The 22888-nt window shown below is 43.2% G+C and overlaps 1 protein-coding gene across 1 annotated transcript in view; it reads left to right on the plus strand.

The window, feature by feature from the left end:
- LOC127574855 (venom phosphodiesterase 2-like) overlaps positions 1–22888 on the plus strand; it is a 101034-nt gene that overhangs the window by 47822 nt on the left and 30324 nt on the right. The window contains exons 6-11 of the mRNA XM_052024305.1: positions 599–678; positions 2677–2796; positions 9556–9665; positions 10397–10462; positions 13933–14005; positions 16783–16891. Coding sequence (XP_051880265.1) covers positions 599–678; positions 2677–2796; positions 9556–9665; positions 10397–10462; positions 13933–14005; positions 16783–16891 — 558 coding nt within the window. The remainder of the gene's footprint in view (positions 1–598; positions 679–2676; positions 2797–9555; positions 9666–10396; positions 10463–13932; positions 14006–16782; positions 16892–22888) is intronic.

Raw genomic sequence — 22888 nt, forward strand, 5'->3', positions numbered from 1 at the left:
TGACCTCTAACTAGATCATCTTATCTTATCCTGTAATGACCTTCACAAGAGGGTAGTACGAGTACATTTACTATGAAGAAGGCGACAGTTAAAAATGGTAGATCATCATCAAATTCTGAAGGGCACTTTGAGATTTGGTATCAAATATTTTCTGGTCTTCTGTGCACAGATGACATCCATATGTTTAGAAAAGTCTTCCTCTGCAAAATCTCAGCTTAATATCACTTTGTAATGTGATGTACAATCTCAAGATTCTTTTAAATTTATCTGCCACAGGTTTGTTGTTTATCGATTACAACACCTTGAATGTAATTCCATCCTCCACAAACAGTGGCAGCTCTAGCATTGCACTTTGTGGTCCACCAGTGGTACCCAAATTCCCACTGACCTCTCTTCTACCACTCCCTTCTGCAAACCTCAACACACCTTTCCAATAGCTGCTCTGATCAAAAATGTAGATTAATGTCCATAGAAGAGATAACAATTGTCAAATTTCTTTCTGAAGTCCTGGATCTTGCTGCCAATTCATACACTTGCATTGCAATAAAACAAACCAACTTAAAAATATGCTGAACCTGTTTATTGTGATTCTTGGCAGGAACTTGTGGTGTGCACACCCCATACCTGATACCAGTCTATCCAACCAAAACCTTTCCAAACCACTATTCAATTATCACAGTGAGTAGACCTATGATATTCAATGTATATTTTGCTGTGTGTGTTCCTTCGTGATTTTAGAGTAATGCAAAAGAAAGTAATTTGGAGATTGTGAAAATCGTTTTGGCATCTTATAAAGTCTCAACCACAAGCCGTTCCACATAGTTTGATGCCCTAAACTGGTTTAGAGATCATATTGAATGCAGAATTTGGAGGCAATCCATGTGTGATTTTTAAATTGTTTCATTGTTTTCATTTCAACTTTCCTGTCTTTGGTAAGTTGGCCCATTAGTTGCCCACCCTTTTTGGCTTCTTTCAAATTGTCAGAGCATTTTAAAGTTAAATCATTGTATGTGAAGCCTTTGGAAACTGGAACATTATCTTCATAAAAATGTAAGGCCTCTTCAAATCTGTCCTTCTGTCCCTTTTTTTTTGTACCCTTTTATTACATAGAACACAGAACAGTACAGCACAATACAGGCCCTTCAGCCCACAATGTTGTGCCGAGCTTTAAACCTCGCCTAAGACTATCTAACCCCTTACTCCCACATATCCCTTTTATTTTAAATTCCTCCATATGCTTAACTAGTAATCTCTTGAATTTGACCAATGCACCTGCCTCCACTACTGCCCCAGGCAGCTGATTCCATGCTCCAACCACTCTCTGGGTAAAAAAAAATCTTCCTCTGATGTCTCCCTTGAACTTCCCACCCATTACTTTAAAGCCATGCCCTCTTGTATTGAGCATTGGTACCCTTGGAAAGAGGCACTGGCTGTCCACTCTATCTATTCCTCTTAATATTTTGTACACCTCTATCATGTCTCCTCTCATCCTCCTCCTCTCCAAAGAGTAAAGCCCTAGCTCCCTTAATCTCTCCTCATAATGCATACTCTTTAAACGAGGCAGCATCCTGGTAAATCTCCTCTGCACCCTTTCCAATGCTTCCACATCCTTCCTATAATGAGGCGACCAGAACCGGATACAGTACTCTAAGTGTGGTCTAACCAGAGTTTTGTAGAGCTGCATCATTACCTCACGGCTCTTAAACCCGATCCCTCATCTTATGAAAGCTAACATCCCATAAGCTTTCTTAACTACCCTATCCACCTGTGAGCCAACTTTCAGGGATCTGTGGATGTGGAACCCCAGATCCCTCTGCTCCTCCATTCTATCCCGAATCCTGCCACTAACTTTGTACTCTGCCTTGGAGTTTGTCCTTCCAAAGTGAACCACCTCACACTTCTCCGGATTGAACTCCATCTGCCACTTCTCAGCCCAGCTCTGCATCCTATCAATGTCACTCTGCAATCTTCGACAATCCTCTACACTGTCCACAACCCCGTCAACCTTTGTGTTGTCTGCAAACTTGCCAACCCACCCTTCTACCCCCTCATCCAAGTCATTAATAAAAATCACGAAAAGCAGAGGTTTTATTGGTTTTTGGAAATAAGCTTTATGGATCTAATTTATTTAAGCAGCATTTGTCGCACAGTTCTGTTCAGTAATTAGTAATTTCTGATAAGTATTATAATCATATTGTATAATCAAAAAGGGAGAAGGTTGAACATGGAACCTAAACAAACATTGAGTCTTCAAGCTCCTGCTGCAGACTCTGCTTCAGTGTTGTTGCAACAAAGCAGGCACACTACATGCTTCTCCTATCCAACCGGATCATAGTACATTCACACACCACATACAGAAGAGAATATCGATACACATGGATATACTACAAATTGTTTATCCAATTCCCTTTTTAGAGCAACTGTTGAATCTAAAATTTCCTATTGGACAACTTATTCCAAATCCTAACCACTCATACAAAAGTAATTCCTCATGTAGTCTCTCATTCTCTTGCTAGTCACCTTTTATATGTCCCTTCTGATTATCAACACTTATTCAACAATAGCTTGATCTTTAATTACTCCAAAGTCATTTGTGATTTGAAATACTTTTATCAAAACCCTATTTTCACTCGATGAAACATCAAAGTAGTCTTGTGGCATGCTCTTCCATTTCAGGGGCTGTACCCGGAATCTCATGGTGTGATTGACAATAGCATGTATGATGTGGACATGAATGCTTTATACAACATTCGAGAAGAGGAAAAGAACAACCCCCTATGGTACAAAGGTCAACCTGTGAGTATTGGAAATTATATTCGTACATTTTAACTACAACACCATGACTTAACTACAAAAAAAATTTTTTTGCTTGAAAATATTCTAGCAAAAACACATTTTAAAGGTACTGGAATACAATTGACTCACAAATATAGCAATATATAAAACTATACAGCAACCTGGAAGTACTTAGTGGTTTATCTATACCTGTTGAATAATATTTAATTTTAAACTTGTGTGGCCTTAACCTGCTGACTAGTGCACCCAAAAGGTTTCCCATGTAGGACAATTGCAGGATTTGAAAGCAATGAAGCTAAGGTACATACCCTAGCAATTGAAGATAGAACCAAACATGCTGTCAGCATTTGCATTGGGACTACATGGGCTAACATTTCAAGTGCAGACTGTTTGGCCAAAATGCTGTTTTTGTTTACTCATAAATATTGGTATTGGTTTATTATTGTCACTTGTACTGAGGTACAGTGAAAAACTTGTATACTGATTGTACAGGTCAATTCATTACACGGTGCAGTTACATTGAGTCAGTACAGGGTGCATTGAGGTAGTACAGGTAAAAACAATAATAGTACAGAGTAAAGTGTCACAGCCACAGAGAAAGTGCAGTGCAATAAGGTGCAAGGTAACAACAAAGTAGATTAAGAGATCTGCTCTTAAAAACATTTCCTATTTTTATTGTGAACACATGTAAAAATGTTCTTTTAGTAATGATCTTTAGCAGTTGATAAACAGTTATGAAAATTTACAGAAAGGTGCCATTCAACTTATTTGCTGGTTAAAAATGGGCTACTCAATCGAATGCCATCTTCCAGCTTTAGGCCCATAGCCCTGCAGGTCATTACTTTTCAAGTCCAAGTCTAAGTGCTGTTTGAATATGATGGGGATAGGTGGGGAGTAGGAGCCTCCGCCTCTACCACCCTGTTATGCAGAGAGTAGTAGACCTGCACACCCCTTGGATGAAAATGTTAATCCTTGCCATCCCTCTAACCCTTCTATGAATTACTTCGAATCCAGCCCCCTGGTTTTTGACCTCTTTGCTCTAATATTTTGTTCTGTAGAGTACACCATTTTGCCAACTTGTTTACTGAAGTGTTCTTATTTGAGATCTGAGAGACACCGAGGAAGAGTCGGGTTATTTTGCAAAAGCGGAGGGGTAAATCACTAGACAAGAGCTTCCTAGGGCCACTCAACTGTTCAAAACTATGAAGGCTCTTTTTTTTGGTGGGGGCTTTTAGTCATGAAGAATAATGATAGTGGAACAGTGCCATCTAAAATTTGTCTGCCTTTACACTAACAGCAAAGTGTTTTCTTGCCCCTTTCCAGAACACAGTAGCATGCTTGGGTGGTGGGGGGGTGGGGTGGGGAAGGGGGAATAGGTCACTAACAGTACCTCATTGTAAAATTTTTATGTTTATTGCTATTCTATAACAAGGAATGAACTTTAGATACGAGGAGGTGGAATTGATTAACCCCAAAAAAATGGAGCTAGGGTGTGCCGCAGATAATGAACTCGTCCCAGTTGTGCATTACATTTGCACTGTTTCTTATTTTACAATTCATTACATTGCCTGAATGTTTCAGCAGAGAGAGTCCATTGCCACAAGTGGTTAGTGTGACAAAGTTTTCAGTTCTTGAAGAGGAACTGCATTCTGACTATAAGAAGTGAAGCATGTCATTTGAATATGGAATCTGCCCTGATATTCGGAGGCATGGTACAGAGAGTTCAGAGCAAGTATAGCCATTGAAGTTGGTGGAAGAAGTGGAAAGACAGAGGTGCTCCGTACCGAAGACCAGAAAGTCAGGAGGCAATGAGAATGAGAGTAGCAGAGATCAAAACTGACAATGTGGATGCAGTGCAAGAAGAATGTTTTTGTACTAGTTGTTAAGGAGAGGGAGTTCATGGCCGATTGTCGTCATCATCATCCAGCCACACCACTAAGCCAATCCACTACAAACCCATTTTGCACTCCAAACTATCTGTATCAACCAGTATGCAGCCTTAAAATTCATAGGCTTAACCTTTCTCTTAAATGCTTAGCACTGTTGCCCACACACACAGCTTCATCCAAGAATATTACACAACTCTAATTACTTGCAGGGGGCACATCTGCAAAAAAACATGTGCCTGCCTCATTTAAGCTCCTGAAGGATGCTGTGTTTGCCATAGAGGAGGCATCATTGAAGCCATGGTGACCATCTGGTTTGAAGCATTCCATACCACATTCCACTTCCCTTTTGCCTCTCTTCCATCTTCCTGATTTCACAAGTTGCCGATGGTGATGGCAACCTTTTCCTGCTTCTGCCCGTCTTGTCACCAGTCCAACTCGTGAATCATTTTCACTTTCAAATACCATAGAAATGTAGCCTTTCAATTAGTAGAGAAAGAATAATGGCAGAGAAGATGAGATGTTGTCATTCAGTTTTGCACTTGCAGCCACTGGCTCAGATCCTAGCACCGTAGAAGCTAGGCTGGAGGGAAGGATCTGGAGGAAGTGAGAAACGAGGAGCAAATATGCTTTGATCAATGATCTAAGCACTGGAATAGAAGCTCAAGCTGCTGCTGTAATGTCTCTGGATACCATTGATCAGACTTCCCAGCAGATTGTCAGATTGTTCTCCCACCTGATTACTAGGACTGCTGAGGTGTAGCCCAGAGTGGCAATGACACCATGGAGCACACCCCTGGTGCCATCCCTCAGGATGATAACTTTGATGAACCCAACACTGCCACACCGTGTCTTTGCTCACTGTTGCCTGCAGTTGCCCTAGACACCCATCACCAGTGATACAGTATGAAGCTGAGCCTTTTAAACCCAGGACTGCTTGAGATTGCCCTCCACCACCATCAGCAGTTTCCTGCATTGAAAGTCACTAACTTTCCATTGAGAAAGAGGCGTGAAAGCACCAGGGACAGGCACATGGACAGCATGCACTGGTGCAGTGGGCAAGAGTGAGTGGTTTACTTTTAATGAAATGTCACGATTGAATCGATTCTTTCATTGGAATTTGATTTTTTTTTTCTTGTTCTTTTTTAATTTTTCTGTTGTTAGATAAAGACAATGTGAAGGTAAATGATTGAATCAAGGTTAGGGGTGTGATGAACAGGGCCATGCAATTGAGAATGCTTTTTTGTTCTCAATTATTTGATCAGATGAAGTTGGGATCAAAACGTGTTGTTCATTTTGTATCTCCCTTCCTGTTCTTGTTGCTCCACTTCTCTTGCTGCTTTCACTTGTCCTCCTGTTCCTCAGCTTTCTGTCTGAGAGGTGAAGACTGAGGTCTTTCCCACATAATGTCTGAAGCAGAAGACTACCTCTGATCTCGACACCCAATAAAATGAGTGCTGCAAGGCAATTTCTGAGCAGTTTAGATAACAGCTTAGTTTGATATTGATGTGTTGCATTAATGTTCCTTGTGGTGTCCTGGCTTTATTGTAAGGGTGCTGCGTGTGTATGTTAGCGGGGGGTGGGTGGGGGGTAGGTAGCTCCAATAGCTAGTCAGCCTTTAGCTTTCCATGATGTGACAAATACAGAATGCACAGCTTTCAAATGTGGGAAGCGTGACTATACCCAGGAAAACGAGCATTGACCTGCAGGATGTGCTTCTTGTTGTCGTGCACGTTCTCTCTGGATGGGTTCTGATGAAGCATAAACAAAACAACAGTGAGATCTGTGGCACGGTGCAGCATGGGAAAACCTCCATTGTGACTAATCACTCTGAGCTTGCTCTGCCGCCGCCTACTTCTGAGTTTGTTCCCTTGGAAAGAGGGGATTAGATGAAGCTCATTCTCTCTCTCGTTGAGCTTAATGCAGCAACATACTGTGTCTCCATGAAGAACTTGCACGGACTTGGGTGAATAAAAAAGCACGGGTCATTTTTGCAGCTGCAGGTGATTCTGCCCTTGTCCTCCTCTTATGGTAATAATTGTAGCTATAAGAATTTGGTCTTGACAATTTTCATGAATTTAGAAATCACGAGGCATTCCACGCATTGGTCCTCAATGAAGCTGAAGTAAGCAAGTTGCTCCTTATAGACCCTTGGTGATGTGGCCTCCTGTAGGGAGCCCCCTCACTTTTTCCATGGTTCTCCCTCACGCTGTCTACCTACCCCTCTCTCCAATAGCTGGTTCTGCTCTCATGGCCTCTCTTCATTCTCCCAGTCATACTCATTTCCAAGAGAAAGGTGACCAGACCACCCAATTCTGGCAACAAGTTGTATCAGGAAAAACTAACCAAAAGGTGTATTTGGTCATCAGGGAGATGATTTGCTTTAGTAAAAGTTACTGAATCAGGCATAGTTACACCAGCAACTAACCTGTAACTAGTTATAATTCCTCTTAATAGAATTTAGTGCATGAATTTCTATCATTTAACCCTGAGATAAGCAATGCAAGGTTAAGACAGGCTATAGGCTGGAGAGTTTTGTTAGAAAATGGTAATGTTGGCGTCCAATAACACTGATCAAGTTCAAGTTACTTTATTGTCATTCATCCATCCTATAAAAACACATGGGGAAACGATATTTCGTTCTGCCCAGACTCTCTCGACAGAGGACATACATAGAACAGAAGACATACAATAAACACAACAAAAAACAAAAAAATCAAAAAAAAAAGTGCAAAAAACGGTATATACAAAATACAAATTTAGTGCAGAGTTAGTGCAAAACCGAGTTGGACAAGAGAAATACAAGCTCAGTGTGTTGTACTCATTGTATAAACATATTCAGCAGCAGCCAAAGTTCTTGTACACCGTTGTGCAAACCAGAGCTTTTGACGCGGCATTTGTCTACCAGGGTATTCAGGAGCCTGACAGCCTGGGGGGCGGAAAAAGTTGTTGAGCAATCTAGTAGTTCTGGCCTGGATGCTCTGGTACCGCTTGCCAGACGGCAGTGGGACAAATAGGTCGTGGGAGGGATGAGAAGGGTCTATAATTCTATAAACCCTGTGTGTACATCATGTATTGTAAATATCCAAAATGGAGGGAAGAGGTACTCCAATGATCTTTTTCGCTGTACTCGCAATTCTCTGCAAAGACTGATATTACAATCATCTGTCTAGCACTCATTGGCACTTGTGGCATTCAGCATACTTCCTTTTGATGATGTTTTAATAGAACTTGAGTAATTGAATCCAAGTCTTCCAAATTAATTGCATGTTTTTTCTTTGTGAAATGCTGCACATTATTGCTGCTAATTTCACTGCCCTTTATCAAAATATACTTTTTTTTCCCCTATTTATTTAATGCAGAGTACAGTGGTTTCTAGTAGAGGGTTTAGAGGTAAATGTTGTGATTGTCATAAAATGAAAGAAAATGTTCAGATCGCTTTCTATTTTTAGTTCCTGCTTTCGTAGCCTTCTCGTTACTTCAGCTGAGTGGGATGACAAATGTAACTTAGGTTTCTTGGCAAATAAATTCTCTGCCTGAGATTTTGGAAAGAGTGGTTATCTGTCTGTAAGGATTTCTGTTTTGTTTTAGTATAATGCACCTCTATTTTTAAAAAAAATGCTGATTGTGAGCTATTAGACAATTGTTTCTTAAATTCATGTCTCATGTTTCCTGAATCTGAAGTGATACTAAGTTTTTTTTTGTTGGTTTAACATTGCCCTGTATATAGCTTGGACACGTAATGGTTTTTACTGGAGTGCACTCGATTATAGACAGAATTGAAACCAAATGAGAAATTTAGCCCCCAAGTTCTTTATTGAGAACATAAGAAATAGAAGCATGAGTAGATAATTTGGCCCCTTGTTCCTGCTGTACCATTCAATAAGAACGTAGTCAATCCTTTACCTCACTGCCACTTTCCTACACTAACTCCATTTCCCTAGCTTCTCTTAAAATCCAAATATCTATTAACCTTTTGAATGCACTCCTCAGCGACTGAGCTTTCACATTCCTCTTGGGTAAAGACTTCCATACCCCTTCAGCTGTGAATGGCTGAACTTTTAGTTTAAGACTATGACCCCTGACTGGAGACACCCAGAGAAAACATTATTCCTGCATCTATCCTGTCAAACTCCTTAAAAATGTTATATGCTTTAAAGAGATCACCTCATATTTTTCTAAACTCCGGAGAATATTAACTTCGTCTCACCTCATAGGTGAAATTCTGCCACTCCAGAAATCAATGCCGTAAACGTTGGGTGTACTCCAATATTAGGATTCACATAACTCATACACAATCCCTGTTCCAGGTGAGGTCTCACCAGAAATGTACAGGGATCCACAGCCCAGGGGTGGTAAGGCTGTTTAAATTGGCTACTGTTACTGTAATTGAGAACACTGAGGGAGAAATTTACCATTGGTCACCAGAACTGTAGGGATATGAGACTATTGGAATAGTCCTCGTACTTGGCCTCCATACATTCAGTTTCGTTGATTCCCGTGTCCAACAGCCAAAACTAATTAATAGTCCTCTTTTTCAGGAAAGGCCAGAAATCGGACATGACTTTCCTCCTCTGTATAGCCCAGCCGTTAATCACCTTGATTTGCTGGGAGAGTGATAGTAGGTCAGCTTTTCACCTTGGAGTGGGTTGGCTCGTCTCGTTTTTCTTTATATCCATGTTTGTATTTAAGCAGTTCTGATAGCACCCTAATGCAATACACCATACTTGCAGGATGATCACCATGTGGTTGTAGTAGCCTACGTGCAATGGTAAATTTCCTTTCAAGACCCACTGAATGGAGGGCGCCAGAAGTGGAGTGAATTCTGCTAGTGTTCACAGGTCTCATTATTAATAATTTGTTCTTCCTATAGTTGTGGCTGACAGCGATGTATCAGGGTCTGAAGACAGGAACCTTCTTCTGGGTTGGATCAGAATCCAAGATAAATGGATCATATCCTAATATGTATAAATTATTTGACAGGTATGTAGCAAAAATACTGGTGAATATTTCTATCTTTAAAGAATGGAATTTTGCTAAATTAGGAAAAAATGGTATTGCATCAGACATTGTTCCTTGATGTCTGATGGAAGGTCCTGGACCTGAAGCAATGTGTTGTTGGGTGGAGGAAAGGGGGTGAAATTGAGAAGGAGGAGGAGGAGGTGGATGGATGAACATCCTATCATCTAGAGATAGCAGTATCACACAAGCTCCCTGTGGGTTGTGTAACAGTTAAAGCTATGGGAATGGTAGGAAAACTCAAATAGTGGAGAGCATATGGACCTGGTCTGCAACTTCAAAAGATCTGAACATGGAGATGAAGTTTCAAGATACTGAAATTATTGTTCAGACCAGAGCATTGCAGCTTGACAAGGAGAAGCTTATCATTTCATCTTTGCTGGAATGGGGAATGATGGCCAATGGAGAAAAGGATTTTACATAAGGTTCTTGAGTCTTCTGTGAGAGTTAGCAGACTTTAATCTAACAATGAAAAGGCTATCTCTGTGGAAATGAAAATAAGGGTCTCGATAACATGGAGTAGTCTTATCACTCCGGTGGTGAAGTTAAAAATTATCTCCAATATACTGGGGAAATTTTTTATAACAATATAAAGCATCTCACTTTAGTGGGAGCTGTATAAACACAAACATTGCCTTGTTCTTTTGTTTAAGTACTAAAACACAATTTTTTAAATATGACATTTTATTTTCAAGCTCCATTCAATTTGAAGAAAGAGTTTTCACAATTCTTAAATGGCTGGATTTGCCAAGGGAAGACAGGTAATCATTTATGTTTATAAATGTATTAACCAAATCACTTTCATTCTTATTAAGTGAATCAATTGTCACCCAACATCGAAAGGGCTCACTTTCTCTAGGATTTCTCTGGATTGTATGCAGTTACATTGTGAAAAGATTTATGAAAAACCTGGAGAATTGGCACATACATCTCTGGTTTCCTACAAATCTTCTGTCAAAGTTCCTGAGGATAATTTGAAAATGTGCACGAAAGTGCAATTCCTGTATGTTTCTCAATATTGAAGTAATCCAGAATTCTGTTATCATCTCGGCATTCTGTTCTCTTCTCCCTCCATCCTTGAGTGCTTTGGGCCAAGATGAGATAAGGTTCCACAGGCTACCCTCCCAAGAAAGAAGCAAAATGAGTGGATGTAAATTGCAGAATATAGCAGATTTTCTAGGACACAGCTGTCTCCAATTACGTTCTCATTCATGATCACATTTGCACAGAGGGGCCCTTGCAGTAGCACAGGGGAGTGGGAACCAAGGTTATTTGTATCATTTTCCACTTGCCTGACCAGCACAGATAAGATGTGAGAATCTAGAACCTATCTGTGCTCCTATTTTGAAACCACATAACACAGTGCTTTCATAGCTTAAGTTTTACAAAGCCTGTATGTTATAAAATACACCCATTTTTGGTTTAAGAATTATGCATGTGGCATTAGTGAGCAGTGGACCTGAGATTATTGGTACATTGAGCCAGGTTTAATGAGGACTGTTATTATTCAAGAGAGAGGAATAAACATATCCTCATTCTTCTGTTGAACTGGGATAGCCATTCACAAATTTTTCTTCATTAAATTGCTTAGGTATGACTATAGTGTACTGGTTTACATATAAGTAATATTCACAGATTCATTCAGAAGTGGGTGATGCCATCAAATGCAAGTGTAATCCTGAAATGTGAAATTAGACTTAAAGGCAAGAAAAAAATTACACTTCCTCCCTCTTCATCAATGATGACATTTTTGTTGAATGATAAAATATGCTTGCTTTAGCTTATTTTTCAGATCTTTGTGCCCCCAATGATTAGATGTTTTGGGTGTTGATTTCTTCATAGAGCTGCTCTCTGATCAATATCTCCTGCCAAATAAGATGGAAGTTTAGCATTTCTTCCTAAGAGATCTCATGAGAGCATTCCTTTTTAATTCATTGTTCAGTTCCTTACTTCCAGCAACATAGGGATAAAAAGTGGCCATTTGTGCATGTGTTTACTCTTCGTCTGGAACTGTCATAGAATTATACAGCACGGAAACAGGCCCTTCGGCCTAACTCGTCCATGCCGACCAAGTTGTCTACCTGAGCTAGTCTCATTTTCCTACATTTTGTCCATATCCCTCTAAACCTTTCCTATCCATGTACCTGTCTAAATGACTTTTAAATGTTCTAATTGTACCTGCCTCTAGCATTTCCATATGCCCACTACCTCCATGTGGGAAAATGTTGCCCCTCAGGTCCCTTTTAAATCTTTCCCCTCACCTTAATCTATGCCCTCTAGCCTCCCCTAGCTTGGGATGAAGACTGAATTTATCTATGCACCTCATAATTTTATAAATGGGAAAGGTCACCTGCTATGTTCCAGGGGAAAAAAGGTCCAGTCTCTCCCCGTAGCTCAATCCCTCCAGTACCAGTAACATCCTTGTGAATCTTTTCTGCACCCTCTCCAGCTTAATGAAATCCTTCCTATAGCTAAATGACCAGAACTGCACACAATGCTCCAAGTATGGTCTCGCCAACCTCTTGTACCGTTGTAACATGATGTCCTAACTCTTGTACTCAGTGTCCTGACTGATGAAGGTAAATGTCCCAAACAACTTCTTCACCACCCTGTCTACCTGTGTTGCCACTTTTGGGGAACTGTGTACTTGTACCCCTAGGTGTCTCTCTGTACGACAACACTCTCCAGAGCCCTGCCACTTACAGTGCAAGTCCTGTCCTGGTTTCACTTACCAAAATGCAACACTTTGCAATTCCATCTGCCATTCCTTGGCCCACTTTCCCACTTGATCTTGATCCTTTTGTATTCTTGGGTAACCTTCTTCACTGCCAGATTTTGATGTCATCTGGAAACTTACTAACCACGCCAACTACATTGTCATTCAAATTGTTAATGGAGATGACAAACGACAATGGACTCAGCACTGCTAGTCATAGGCCTCCAATCTGGGGAAGAAACCTTCACTACCACTCTGACTCCTTCAACCAAGCCAATTTTGTATCCAGTCGGGTAGCTCACCCTGGATCCCATGTGACCTTGCCTTTTGGACCAGCCTACCACGTTGGACCTTGTAAAGGCCTTACTAAAGTCCATGTATACGACATCTACTTGCCCTGCCCTCATCAATCCTACTGATCTCCTCTTTGGGGGAAAAAAAACTCAAGCCAAATTTGAGACGTGATTTCTCATGCATAAAGCCATAATGACTATCCCTAATCAGTCCTTTCCTTTCCAAATGCAAGTTGATCCCATCTCTAACAATCCCCTCCAGTAACTTTCCCGCCACTGATAAACTCACCAGCCTGTAGTTCCTTGGCTTGTCCTTGCAACGCTCCTTAAATGCCCTTCTTAACTGTCTACCTACATTGTTTAAAAATCCTTTGTTTCGAACATTAATCCATTTTGTGTGATTTCAATAAAGATAAATATAAATGCATATTTCTGACATAGAGCTGTGCTGACTTGAAATGTATATTTGGGATTACTTGCGTTGTTTCTGCCTCAGTAACTACCTGCGGAAATTATTGCTTGTAAAATATTGCTTCTAACTTTCTATCTTCCTTCTGGTAATGATGAATTAGAGTCTCTAGCCCTTGTTTTTAATTGGCCTAACCAATGGTAATAATCATTTACTAGTTATGTACACAAAACTCATCAGAATTCTGTAACTCCCTATTGGATCATTTGTGTTTTAGTGGTGGAGAAAACTTCATTCCATAGAAGCTTTATTCTTTCCATAAATTCCTGCCTGTAATGTAGGGCGTGGATCTGCTTCTAATACCACATCTAGTCAATGCTTTGTCTTAATTGAACATCTCCATTTTATATTAAATGACATTAATAAAAAAAACAAAATTCATGTTGGCTTTGTCACCTGTATATCTACCTTTTAAAGATATTTGCAAATAGATTAAAGTTGAATCTGTCAAATCAAAGCTGTTATCTCCCTTGTCTACTATCAAGATCATTTCTCATCTAATAAATTATGTTGGGAATTAATAACCATAGTTGATTCTTTGACTGCATGTTCCTTTTCAGAAGCTGCTAATTTTAACTTGGCTCCAGTGTCAGTCAATTGAGATTATTGCAAATAGTTGTCAACATCACCCTTACTTGACTACAGAATTTGCAGTTCCTCAGGGTTTTCATTATCAGTATTTTATACCATTTCTCAACAGTGAAGAATTGCTCTTCGTTCCCTTTCAAAATGGATTTGTTGTTGTTGTTTCAGGCCTGATTTCTATGCGCTCTATTTGGAGGAACCAGACGATTCAGGACATAAAGGTGGACCTAATAGCAAGAAAGTAAGTGACCTTCAGTTCTCTGGCTGTTGTAGATTAATTAAACAAATTATATTTGAGTACTTCTGTTGAATCAAAATGGGATTCTGGATGGTCAAAGTTAAGATTACCTTTACAGGAAAATCCTGTATAAAGTTTCCTGGCTTGTGCTGCATTCTTCAGTCTAATACAGTTTGGCAGCGACTGCTATGTTGCCCCTGGAGTGAGAAGGTTGCAGCCCACTGAAAATTGCATTTGTTACCTGTCAGGTAAAGGCAGATCTGAGCCCTGTTACAGTGACGTTGTTAAAAACACAGATATACACTAGTAATTCTTTGCAGGGAGTAATTGCATTTCCATTTGTAAATTAAATTGGTTTATTATTGTCACGTGGTACAGTGGAAAAATTTGTCTTGCATACCGTTCATACAGATCCATTCATTACGACAGTGCATTGAGGTAGTACAAGATAAAACAATAACAGAATGCAGAAATAGTGTTTCAATTACAGAGAAAGTGCAGTGCAGGTAGACAATAAGGTGCAACACCATAACGAGGTAGTTTAGGAGGTGAAGAGTCTATCTTATTGTACTAGTGGAACATTCAATAGTCTTATAATAGCAGGTAGAAGCTGTCCTTGAGCCTAGTGGTACATGCTTGCAGGCTTTTGTATCTTCTGCCTGATGGGAGAGGGGAGAAGAGAGAATGTCCGGGATGGCTGGGGTCTTTGATGTTGGCTGCTTTACCAAATGTTTCTGTTTGGTTGCTTTGACAATTCACCTGAAATCAACCAAACTGGTGTAAACAAAAATTAAGAAACTTCAAGTGCAAGTTACACCCAGCTGCAATTAAGTTTACTTAAATTATAAAAAAAGTTTTAAAGATTTATGCACTTGAGGCTAGCTTCATTCACAAAACTGGATATACCATTAGATCAACAAAATGGGCAAGGTGTGTACAGTCTCTTTGTATCTATTTGCAGCAAAGGAGCTTATTAAATTAATGTACACTGCTAAACACACTTAATCTTCAGTCAGACCATGCCAGCTCTTCAAAACCACTGCCATAAAACTATTACCACACAAGTCAGTCTTGGACCTACTAAGTGACACATACCATCATATGTGTCACCAGTCTTGTTGCTTGACTTCACAAGGAGTCCAAAACCAAAGTCCTAGGCAGTCCCCCCCCCTCTCCAGTTGTTCAGACCTGGTGTAGGATTAGAGACACCAATAATTTCAGTGAACCCTCTCAGCCTGGAGGATGGAGAAGGCAAATGTATGTTTTAAATTATTTCAGCATTTTATTGACTCAAGTGTTTAAATGTGATTTTAATTCACTTTCTCTTTTAATTTGTCATTTTAATAGTTTTTAATTGTTTACAAATATCAGAGATTTTTAAAAACTTCCTCAAAATAAACGTCCCCAGACTTTAAGATGAGGCAAAGCTCTGCCTTTCCTCTATCGAAAGCTCCTTACGGCACTGAAGAATAGGGCTTCTTCCTTGCACTGCCTAAGGCATTAGAACCTGACTTCCAGGTGTTGGAGCTCATTAGGTCAGCTCTCCACATCACGTCGTGTGTTTGTGTGTGTGTATGGGGGGAGAGTCGGGGTCCACATATTGTGATTCACAGCAGTGGGCCAGGTTCATTAAATTATTAGTTTATTAAGAAACTAAATGCACCAATGAAGCTAGGTAATGGTTCATTTTTCAGACAGATATGGTGGACCAAACACTGACTTTTTTGTAGGGATGCCTGTTGTATTAATAAAAATGCAATTGGGTACCACTGGTAAACACATTAATACAGGACAAAAAGAAATTGATCACAAAACACTGCCCAATGGTGTTGGTTCGTGGAAGATTTAGTTCTGATTATGGAGATGAGCGAACAAATAATTGCACCCTAATTTCCACTTCAGAGAAACAGTGCAATCTTAAGTGTAATCTTATTTTTTTAAATTTAAAATTGGTCAGATTGTTGATTGCACTTAAAGTGCAAAACCCTAGTGACTAATTATTTAATAATTTTGGTGTATGAGGAATCATTGTGATGGTGAGCATTTGTAAAATAATTATTTTTGTTTTTTTAATGACATAGAAGGGAGCCATTTGGCCCATCTAATCTTTGCCAGCTCTCAGAGTAATTTGACTTCCCCACTAGCCTATTCTCGCATGCCCATTCATTCCCTGATTCTCCTACTGCCCACCTATACAGAGAGTACATCCTCGATGTGGGTGGAAACTGGAGCACCTGGAGAATCCCATTGCTGTCACAGGGAGAATGTGTGAACTCCACACTGACAGCACATGTTGGAATTGATCAATGCAGCAGCAACACTATCTGATGCACCAATGGTTTATGTGATGCATTCAGACTGAAACACTTGTAAACCTTTTATTTTAAATCACGGTAACTATAATAATTCAGGCTATACCCTAAAACTTTCACTCTTGTGTAGTAGAGAAGTTGGTCTCCATAGCACGGTTTTGAAGTAAGATAACAGATCACAGGATGAGCGATATAGTGACATAGGTCCCTGTCACTGAAGCTGTTCTTGAAGTGCTGCATGACCAGATGTAGCCATCAATTCCCAAAATAAGATATATTAGACTTGCTCATCTCTGGCATCCTGGGAATGTGGTGCCAGGCATTTTTGTCTGTACAGCTGGAATAAGGATCTTCTTGGATTTGCAGCAGAGATGGGATAAGTAAAAATGTAATCCATGTGATAATGAGCAGAGTTTTGGCCTTGTTATTTATTACATACTATTTTTCCCCTCTCCTCTTAATATTTAGCTGGCAAATGCACTAGAGAGAGTGGACACAATGGTGGGAATGCTGATGGATGGGCTGAAACAAAGAAACCTGCTGCAGTGTGTCAACCTTATTGTGATTTCTGACCATGGTAAGAGTCCAGAGCTGCAGACACAATTTTAGAAATGACCAATAATCTTTCACAGTGCTTCTCACAACTTGCCAAGCTCCTGATTCAAAATCATCAAGTTTTGTACCTCAGCCACTAAATTTCACTCAAGTTTCTTTTCGGGGGTCTTGCCTGGAGCTAAATCTTTCTCTACATGCTTTCCTCTGTCAGTGGGTGCTTGGCTGGAGACAGATTAAACTATTGTCTTCTTGCAGTCTGTCCTCTTCCACCCCTCCACACTCTCCTCCCCATCCCCAAACCACCACCCTCTTCTATCCTGCAGACACCTTGCAAGTCTTGAACCTGGTGAAGGATAGCAGTGATCTGGAACTTCCTCCCATCAAAAGCTGTTGTGCTTGCATTGATTGGAAATTTCAAAGCCAAGTTTGTTGGATTTTTGTATCCAGGGCTAGATGGAGTTAAGATCCAAATTGACCCAATGTAATTGTTGAATGTTGGCAGAGCTCTGAAGGGCTGACTGGCAACCTCAGTTCCTAAAATCATTGCAAGGCACTTGAGGAAACATAGAAAACTCAAAAGTATATATACATAGCTCTTGCTGCAAAATGCCACTACATCAGTTTGTTTTCAACCCCTGGGTGGCATCTAATTGCTAGCCTACAAGGGTGGGAAATTCTGGCAGTTGCCCGAGGCGTACTCTCGGTGGTGTAGGTGTATTGAGTCCTTTGTACCTGAAGTGCCCTCCCCCATGTTTTTCCACACTCTCTTGAGATCCATCGCTCAAAGATGTGTACGTGGAAGTGCTGATCATTGTAGTTATGGATAATGACAAAGAACAAAGACACAAAGAATTGAAGATGGGATCAAAGATTCCTGAGGTGCACATGCTAGTGTTATGGGAGGCAGAAGGTCACAGAGCGTGGGATGAGATGTGATGCAGGATCCAAGTGACCTGAGATTGTCAAGGGTGCAATCAGAGACATGAAGAAAGGTTCTTGACTTTAGATTGCGGCAATCATACAAGACTATTTCAAGTTTTGAAAGCCATTTTACAGTTTCCAGCGTCACATTTTGGACTCTCTGGTTATAGGAATGATAAAGCCAGATGTCCACAATGTGGTGAATTGCCTGAACGGCTCCTTTGCATTTCAAAAGTGTAGTTAATAAGATGAACCAGACGTGAACTATTAAATTCAGCTGAGGTTGTATATTTAAGATGCACACTAAAATCAAGCAAAAATATGATTTATATTTGGCTGTGATATCTCTTACAAAGAAAAATACCCTGTGATATTCAGTGCCCAAGTTTTAGAACATGGAAGAGTAAAGTGTATACTACAGGCCCTTCGACCCATGATGTCGTGCCCAACTATATGAACACCTACTCCATAATCGATCTAACCCTTCCCTCCTGCACAGCTCATAACCTTCCATTTTTCTTCCATGTGCTTATCAAAAGGCCTTTTAAATGTCCATATTGTATCACCTGTAATGGCTGCTACCGCAATGTGAAAGCAAGACACTAGTCGGTGGGCTGCAGAACAAAAACTGATTTATTTTCCCGCCTTGCATGGGCCTTTTAAGAGGAAGGGTTCCCGCCCACCAAAAACAGAAATGACATATGGACTACGTCATCAAACTTTTCCTGTGTGCGGGTTCTCCCCGTCGCTCGGGGAAGACGAAGGCCCAACGCCATCTTGGGCCTCGCTGCTCCGATGACGAGCGACCTGACCGCTGAGCTGGTTTGCTTGCTCGGACTGTGAGTGGCTACACAACCCCCCTCCCCCCCCCAGAACTGGCGATACGGTCCCCAAGGTTTGCGGGCTGTGCTAACCGTTGCTTAGGAGGTCAGCCTCTGCATCACATTTCAGCCTCGACCGGTTGTTGTAGATCTAAATGGGCCAGTTTGAGGCGGTCCGTCGTGAAGACCTCTTCCTTGCCCCCAATGTCCAAAATAAAGGTGAAACCATTATTCCTGATGACCCGAAACAGCCCCTCGTATGGTTGTTGCAACGGTGCCTGGGCGCAGGAATCAGTCGTGATGTCGGATAGAGGGGTTGCCTCTGGCCACCTCGTGAACCGGTCCACGATGGTAAGGAGGTGCTGGGCTCCTCTTGAAACTGGCAGAGGACCAATGAGGTCGACATAGATGTGGTCGAACCTTCTACGGGTAGGCTCGAACTGCTGTGGCGGGACCTTGATGTGTCGTTGGATTTTTGATGTCTGGCAGTGCGGACAAGTCCTGGCCCACTCACTGACCTGTTTGCGCAGGCCATGCCAGACGAACTTGCTGGCGACCAGTCGCACAGTTGATCTGATGGATGGGTGCGCCAACCCGTGTACCAAGTCGAAAACGCGTTTCCGCCAGGCCGCAGGAACTATAGGGCGGGGTTGACCTCTTGCAGTGTTGCAAAGGAGGGTCTGCTGACCTGGACCAACTAAGAAATCTTGGAGCTGCAGGCCCGAGACTGCGGTTCTGTAGTTGGGCAGCTCGTCGTTGGCTTGCTGTGCATCAGCCAGGGCCGTGTAGTCAGCACCCAGGGACAGGCTGTGGATGGTCGGTCTGGAAAGCGCGTCAGCAATGACATTGTCTTTTCCGGAGACATGTTGGACATCCGTTGTGAATTCGGAAATATAGGACAAATGTTGTTGCTGATGAGCCGACCAGGGATCAGAGACCTTGGAGAAGGCGAAGGACAAAGGCTTGTGGTCAGTGAAAGCGGTGAAAGACCTGCCTTCCAAAAAGTACCGGAAATGCCGGACCGCCAGGTACAGCGCTAGAAGTTCCCGATCAAAAGCACTGTATTTCAGTTCGGGTGGTCTAAGGTGCCTGCTGAAAAATGCCAAGGGTTGCCAACGGCCTTCAATTAGTTGTTCCAGTACTCCACCAACCGCGGTGTTGGATGCATCCACCGTGAGGGCGGTTGGGACGTCTGTCCTAGCGTGTATCAGCATCACGGCGTCTGCTAGGGCGTTCTTGGCCTTAATAAAGGCAGCCGCGGCCTCGTCGTTCCAGGCGATGTCCTTGTCCTTGCCCTTGCCGGACATCAGCGAGAACAAAGGGCGCATGATACGGGCTGCTGCAGGGATGAACCGATGGTAAAAGTTGATCATTCCCAGGAATTCCTGCAGGCCTTTGACCGTGTTGGGATGGGCAAAATGGCAGATAGCGTCTACCTTGGCAGGTAGGGGTGTTGCTCCTTCGCTGGTGATTCTGTGGCCGAGGAAATCGATAGAGTCCAGTCCGAATTGGCACTTGGCTGGGTTGATAGTGAGGCCGAAATCACGGAGACAGGAGTACAGTTGGCGGAGGTGGGAAAGGTGTTCTTGGTGGTCACAGCTGGTGATTAGTATGTCATCTAAGTAAATGAACACGAAGTCCAGGTCTCGGCCTACCGCGTCCATCAGCCGCTGGAAAGTCTGCGCGGCGTTCTTAAGGCCGAACAGCATTTGAAGAGGCCACATGGAGTGATAGCGCAGTTTTGGGGACATCGTCAGGGTGGACTGGGATTTGGTGGTATCCCCGGACGAGGTCCACCTTGGAGAAGATGTGGGCCCCGTGTAGGTTCGCCACAAAGTCCTGGATGTGAGGAACGGGGCTCCGGTCTGGGGTGGTGGCGTCGTTCAGTCTGCGGTAGTCGCTGCAGGGCCTCCACCCGCCGATGGCTTTGGGGACCATGTGCGGGGGGGTGGGGGGGGAGGCCCAGGGGCTGTCTGACCTGCGAGCGATCCCCAGCTCCTCCATGTGGCGGAACTCTTCCTTTGCCAGGCGGAGCTTGTCTGGAGGTAGTCGTCGTGCTCGGGCATGACAGGGTGGCCCTGTGGTAATGATGTGGTGCTGCACCCCGTGTTTGGACATCGAATTTGTAAACTGAGGTGCCAAAACCGATGGGAACTCAGGAGCTTGGTGAACTCGTTGCCAGGCAGGGAAATGGAGTCCAGGCGCAGGGCTGGTAGTCTGGCTTCTCCCGGGGTAGGTTTGGAAAGTTCTGGAGTGCACTAGCCGCTTCCCTCGCAGGTCGACTAACAGGCTGTGGGCCCAAAGGAAATCTACTCCCAGGAGTGGCCAGGCGACGGTGGCAAGGGTAAAGTTCCAGGTAAAAGGGCTGTCGCCGAATTGTAATTGAATTGTATGGGTACCAAAAGTCCGTATCGTTGTGCCATTTGCGGCATTGAGTACAGGACCCTGTTGCCTGTTACGAGTGTCGCGGCCGGTCAGGGGCAAAATACTGACCTCCGCTTCAATATTGACAAGGAAACGATGCTCGGACTGCTTGTCCCGAACGAATAGGAGGCTGCGTTGGTGGCCAGCTGCCGTACCTATGAGCGGCAGCTGGCCCTGGCGTTTCCCTGAAACTTGCAGGGTGGGCGGCATTGACGGGCCTCTGCGCCCCACCTCTGATGGTAGAAACACAGCTGGTAGCCAGTGACGTCGTCTGTGTTTCTGGCGTGTGGTCGCTCGGTTGCTGGGACTGGTTTAGGTAGGCGTTGGGCTTGCGGCCTGGCGATTTGGCCGACAGACGACCCGCTCCCACGTTTGGCCTTCCACAGGACATCTGCCCGGGCAGCTACCTCACGTGGGTTGCTGAAATCGGCGTCGGCCAACAGCAGGTGAATGTCATCGGGTAGTTGTTCGAGGAAGGCCTGTTCAAACATTAGGCAAGGCTTGTGTCCCTCAGCCAAGGCCAGCATCTCAATCATTAGGGCCGATGGGGATCTGTCCCCCAGGCCGTCGAGATGAAGCAGGCGGATGGCGCACTCGCAACGGGAATGCCGAAGGTCCGAATAAGAAGGTATTTGAAAGCCGGGTACTTATCCTCCTCCGGAGGAGACTGGATGAAGTCCCCGACCTGGGCGGCTGTCTCCTGGTCCAGAGAGCTGACCACATCGTAGTACTTTGTGGAGTCGGAGGTGATCTGCCGAAGTTGGAATTGTGCTTCAGCCTGGTCGAACCAGATGCTGGGCCGAAGCGTCCAAAAGGTGGGCAGCTTGAGTGCCACTGCGTTGGCTGCTGCGTTGTCGTCCATTGTGCGGGTCCAAAATCCATTTGGACCGTTGAGGTCACCAATGTAGCGGCTGCTACCGCGATGCAAAAGCAAGACACTAGTCGGTGGGCTGCAGAACAAAAACGGATTTATTTTCCCGCCTTGCGTGGGCCTTTTAAGAGGAACGGTTCCTGCCCACTGGAAAAAGGAAATGACGTATGCGCTATGTCATCAAACTTTTCCCGCGTGCGGGTTCTCCCTGTCGCTCGGGGAAGACTAAGGCCCAACGCCATCTTGGGCCTTGCTGCTCTGACGACGCGCGACCCGACCGCCAAGCCAGTTTGCTTGCTCGGACGGTGAGTCGCTACACACCCTCTAGCACCAGCCCCAGCGGTGTGTTCCAGGCACCTGCTACTCTCTTTAAAAAAAAACAAACCTCCCTCTGACATCTCCCCTAAACTTTCCTCCTCTGACCTTAAACGGAGGTCCTCTGATATTGGCTATTGCTGCCCTGGGGAAAAGGCGCTGGCTGTCCACTCTATCTATGCCCCTCATAATCTTATACACCTCTATCAAGTCGCCTCTCATCCTGTGTCGCTCCAAAGAGAAAAGTCCTAGCTCACTCAACCTTTCCTCATAAGACATTTGCTAATTCAGGCAGCATCCTGGTAAATCTCCTCTGTACCCTCCCTAAAGCTTCCACATCCTTCCTATAATGAGGTGACCAGAACTGAAGATGGTACTCTAGGTGTGGTCTAACCAGAGTTTGAGAGCTGCAACATTACCTCGCGGCTCTTGAAGTCAATCCCCTGATTAATGAAGGCAAACAGACGCCGCCGTAAACAGCCTATCAACTTAACCGGCAACTTTGAGGATCTATGGACTTCGACCCCAAGATCACTCTGTTCCTCCACACTGCTCAGAATCTTGCCATTAATCTCGTACTCTGCCTTCATGTTCATTCTTCCAAAGTGTATCACTTCACACTTCCAGATTGAACTCCATCTTCTCTGCCCAACTCTGCATCCTGCCT

This window comes from Pristis pectinata, chromosome 10 (genome assembly GCF_009764475.1).
Source record: "Pristis pectinata isolate sPriPec2 chromosome 10, sPriPec2.1.pri, whole genome shotgun sequence".
Classification (NCBI taxonomy): Eukaryota; Metazoa; Chordata; class Chondrichthyes; order Rhinopristiformes; family Pristidae; genus Pristis; species Pristis pectinata.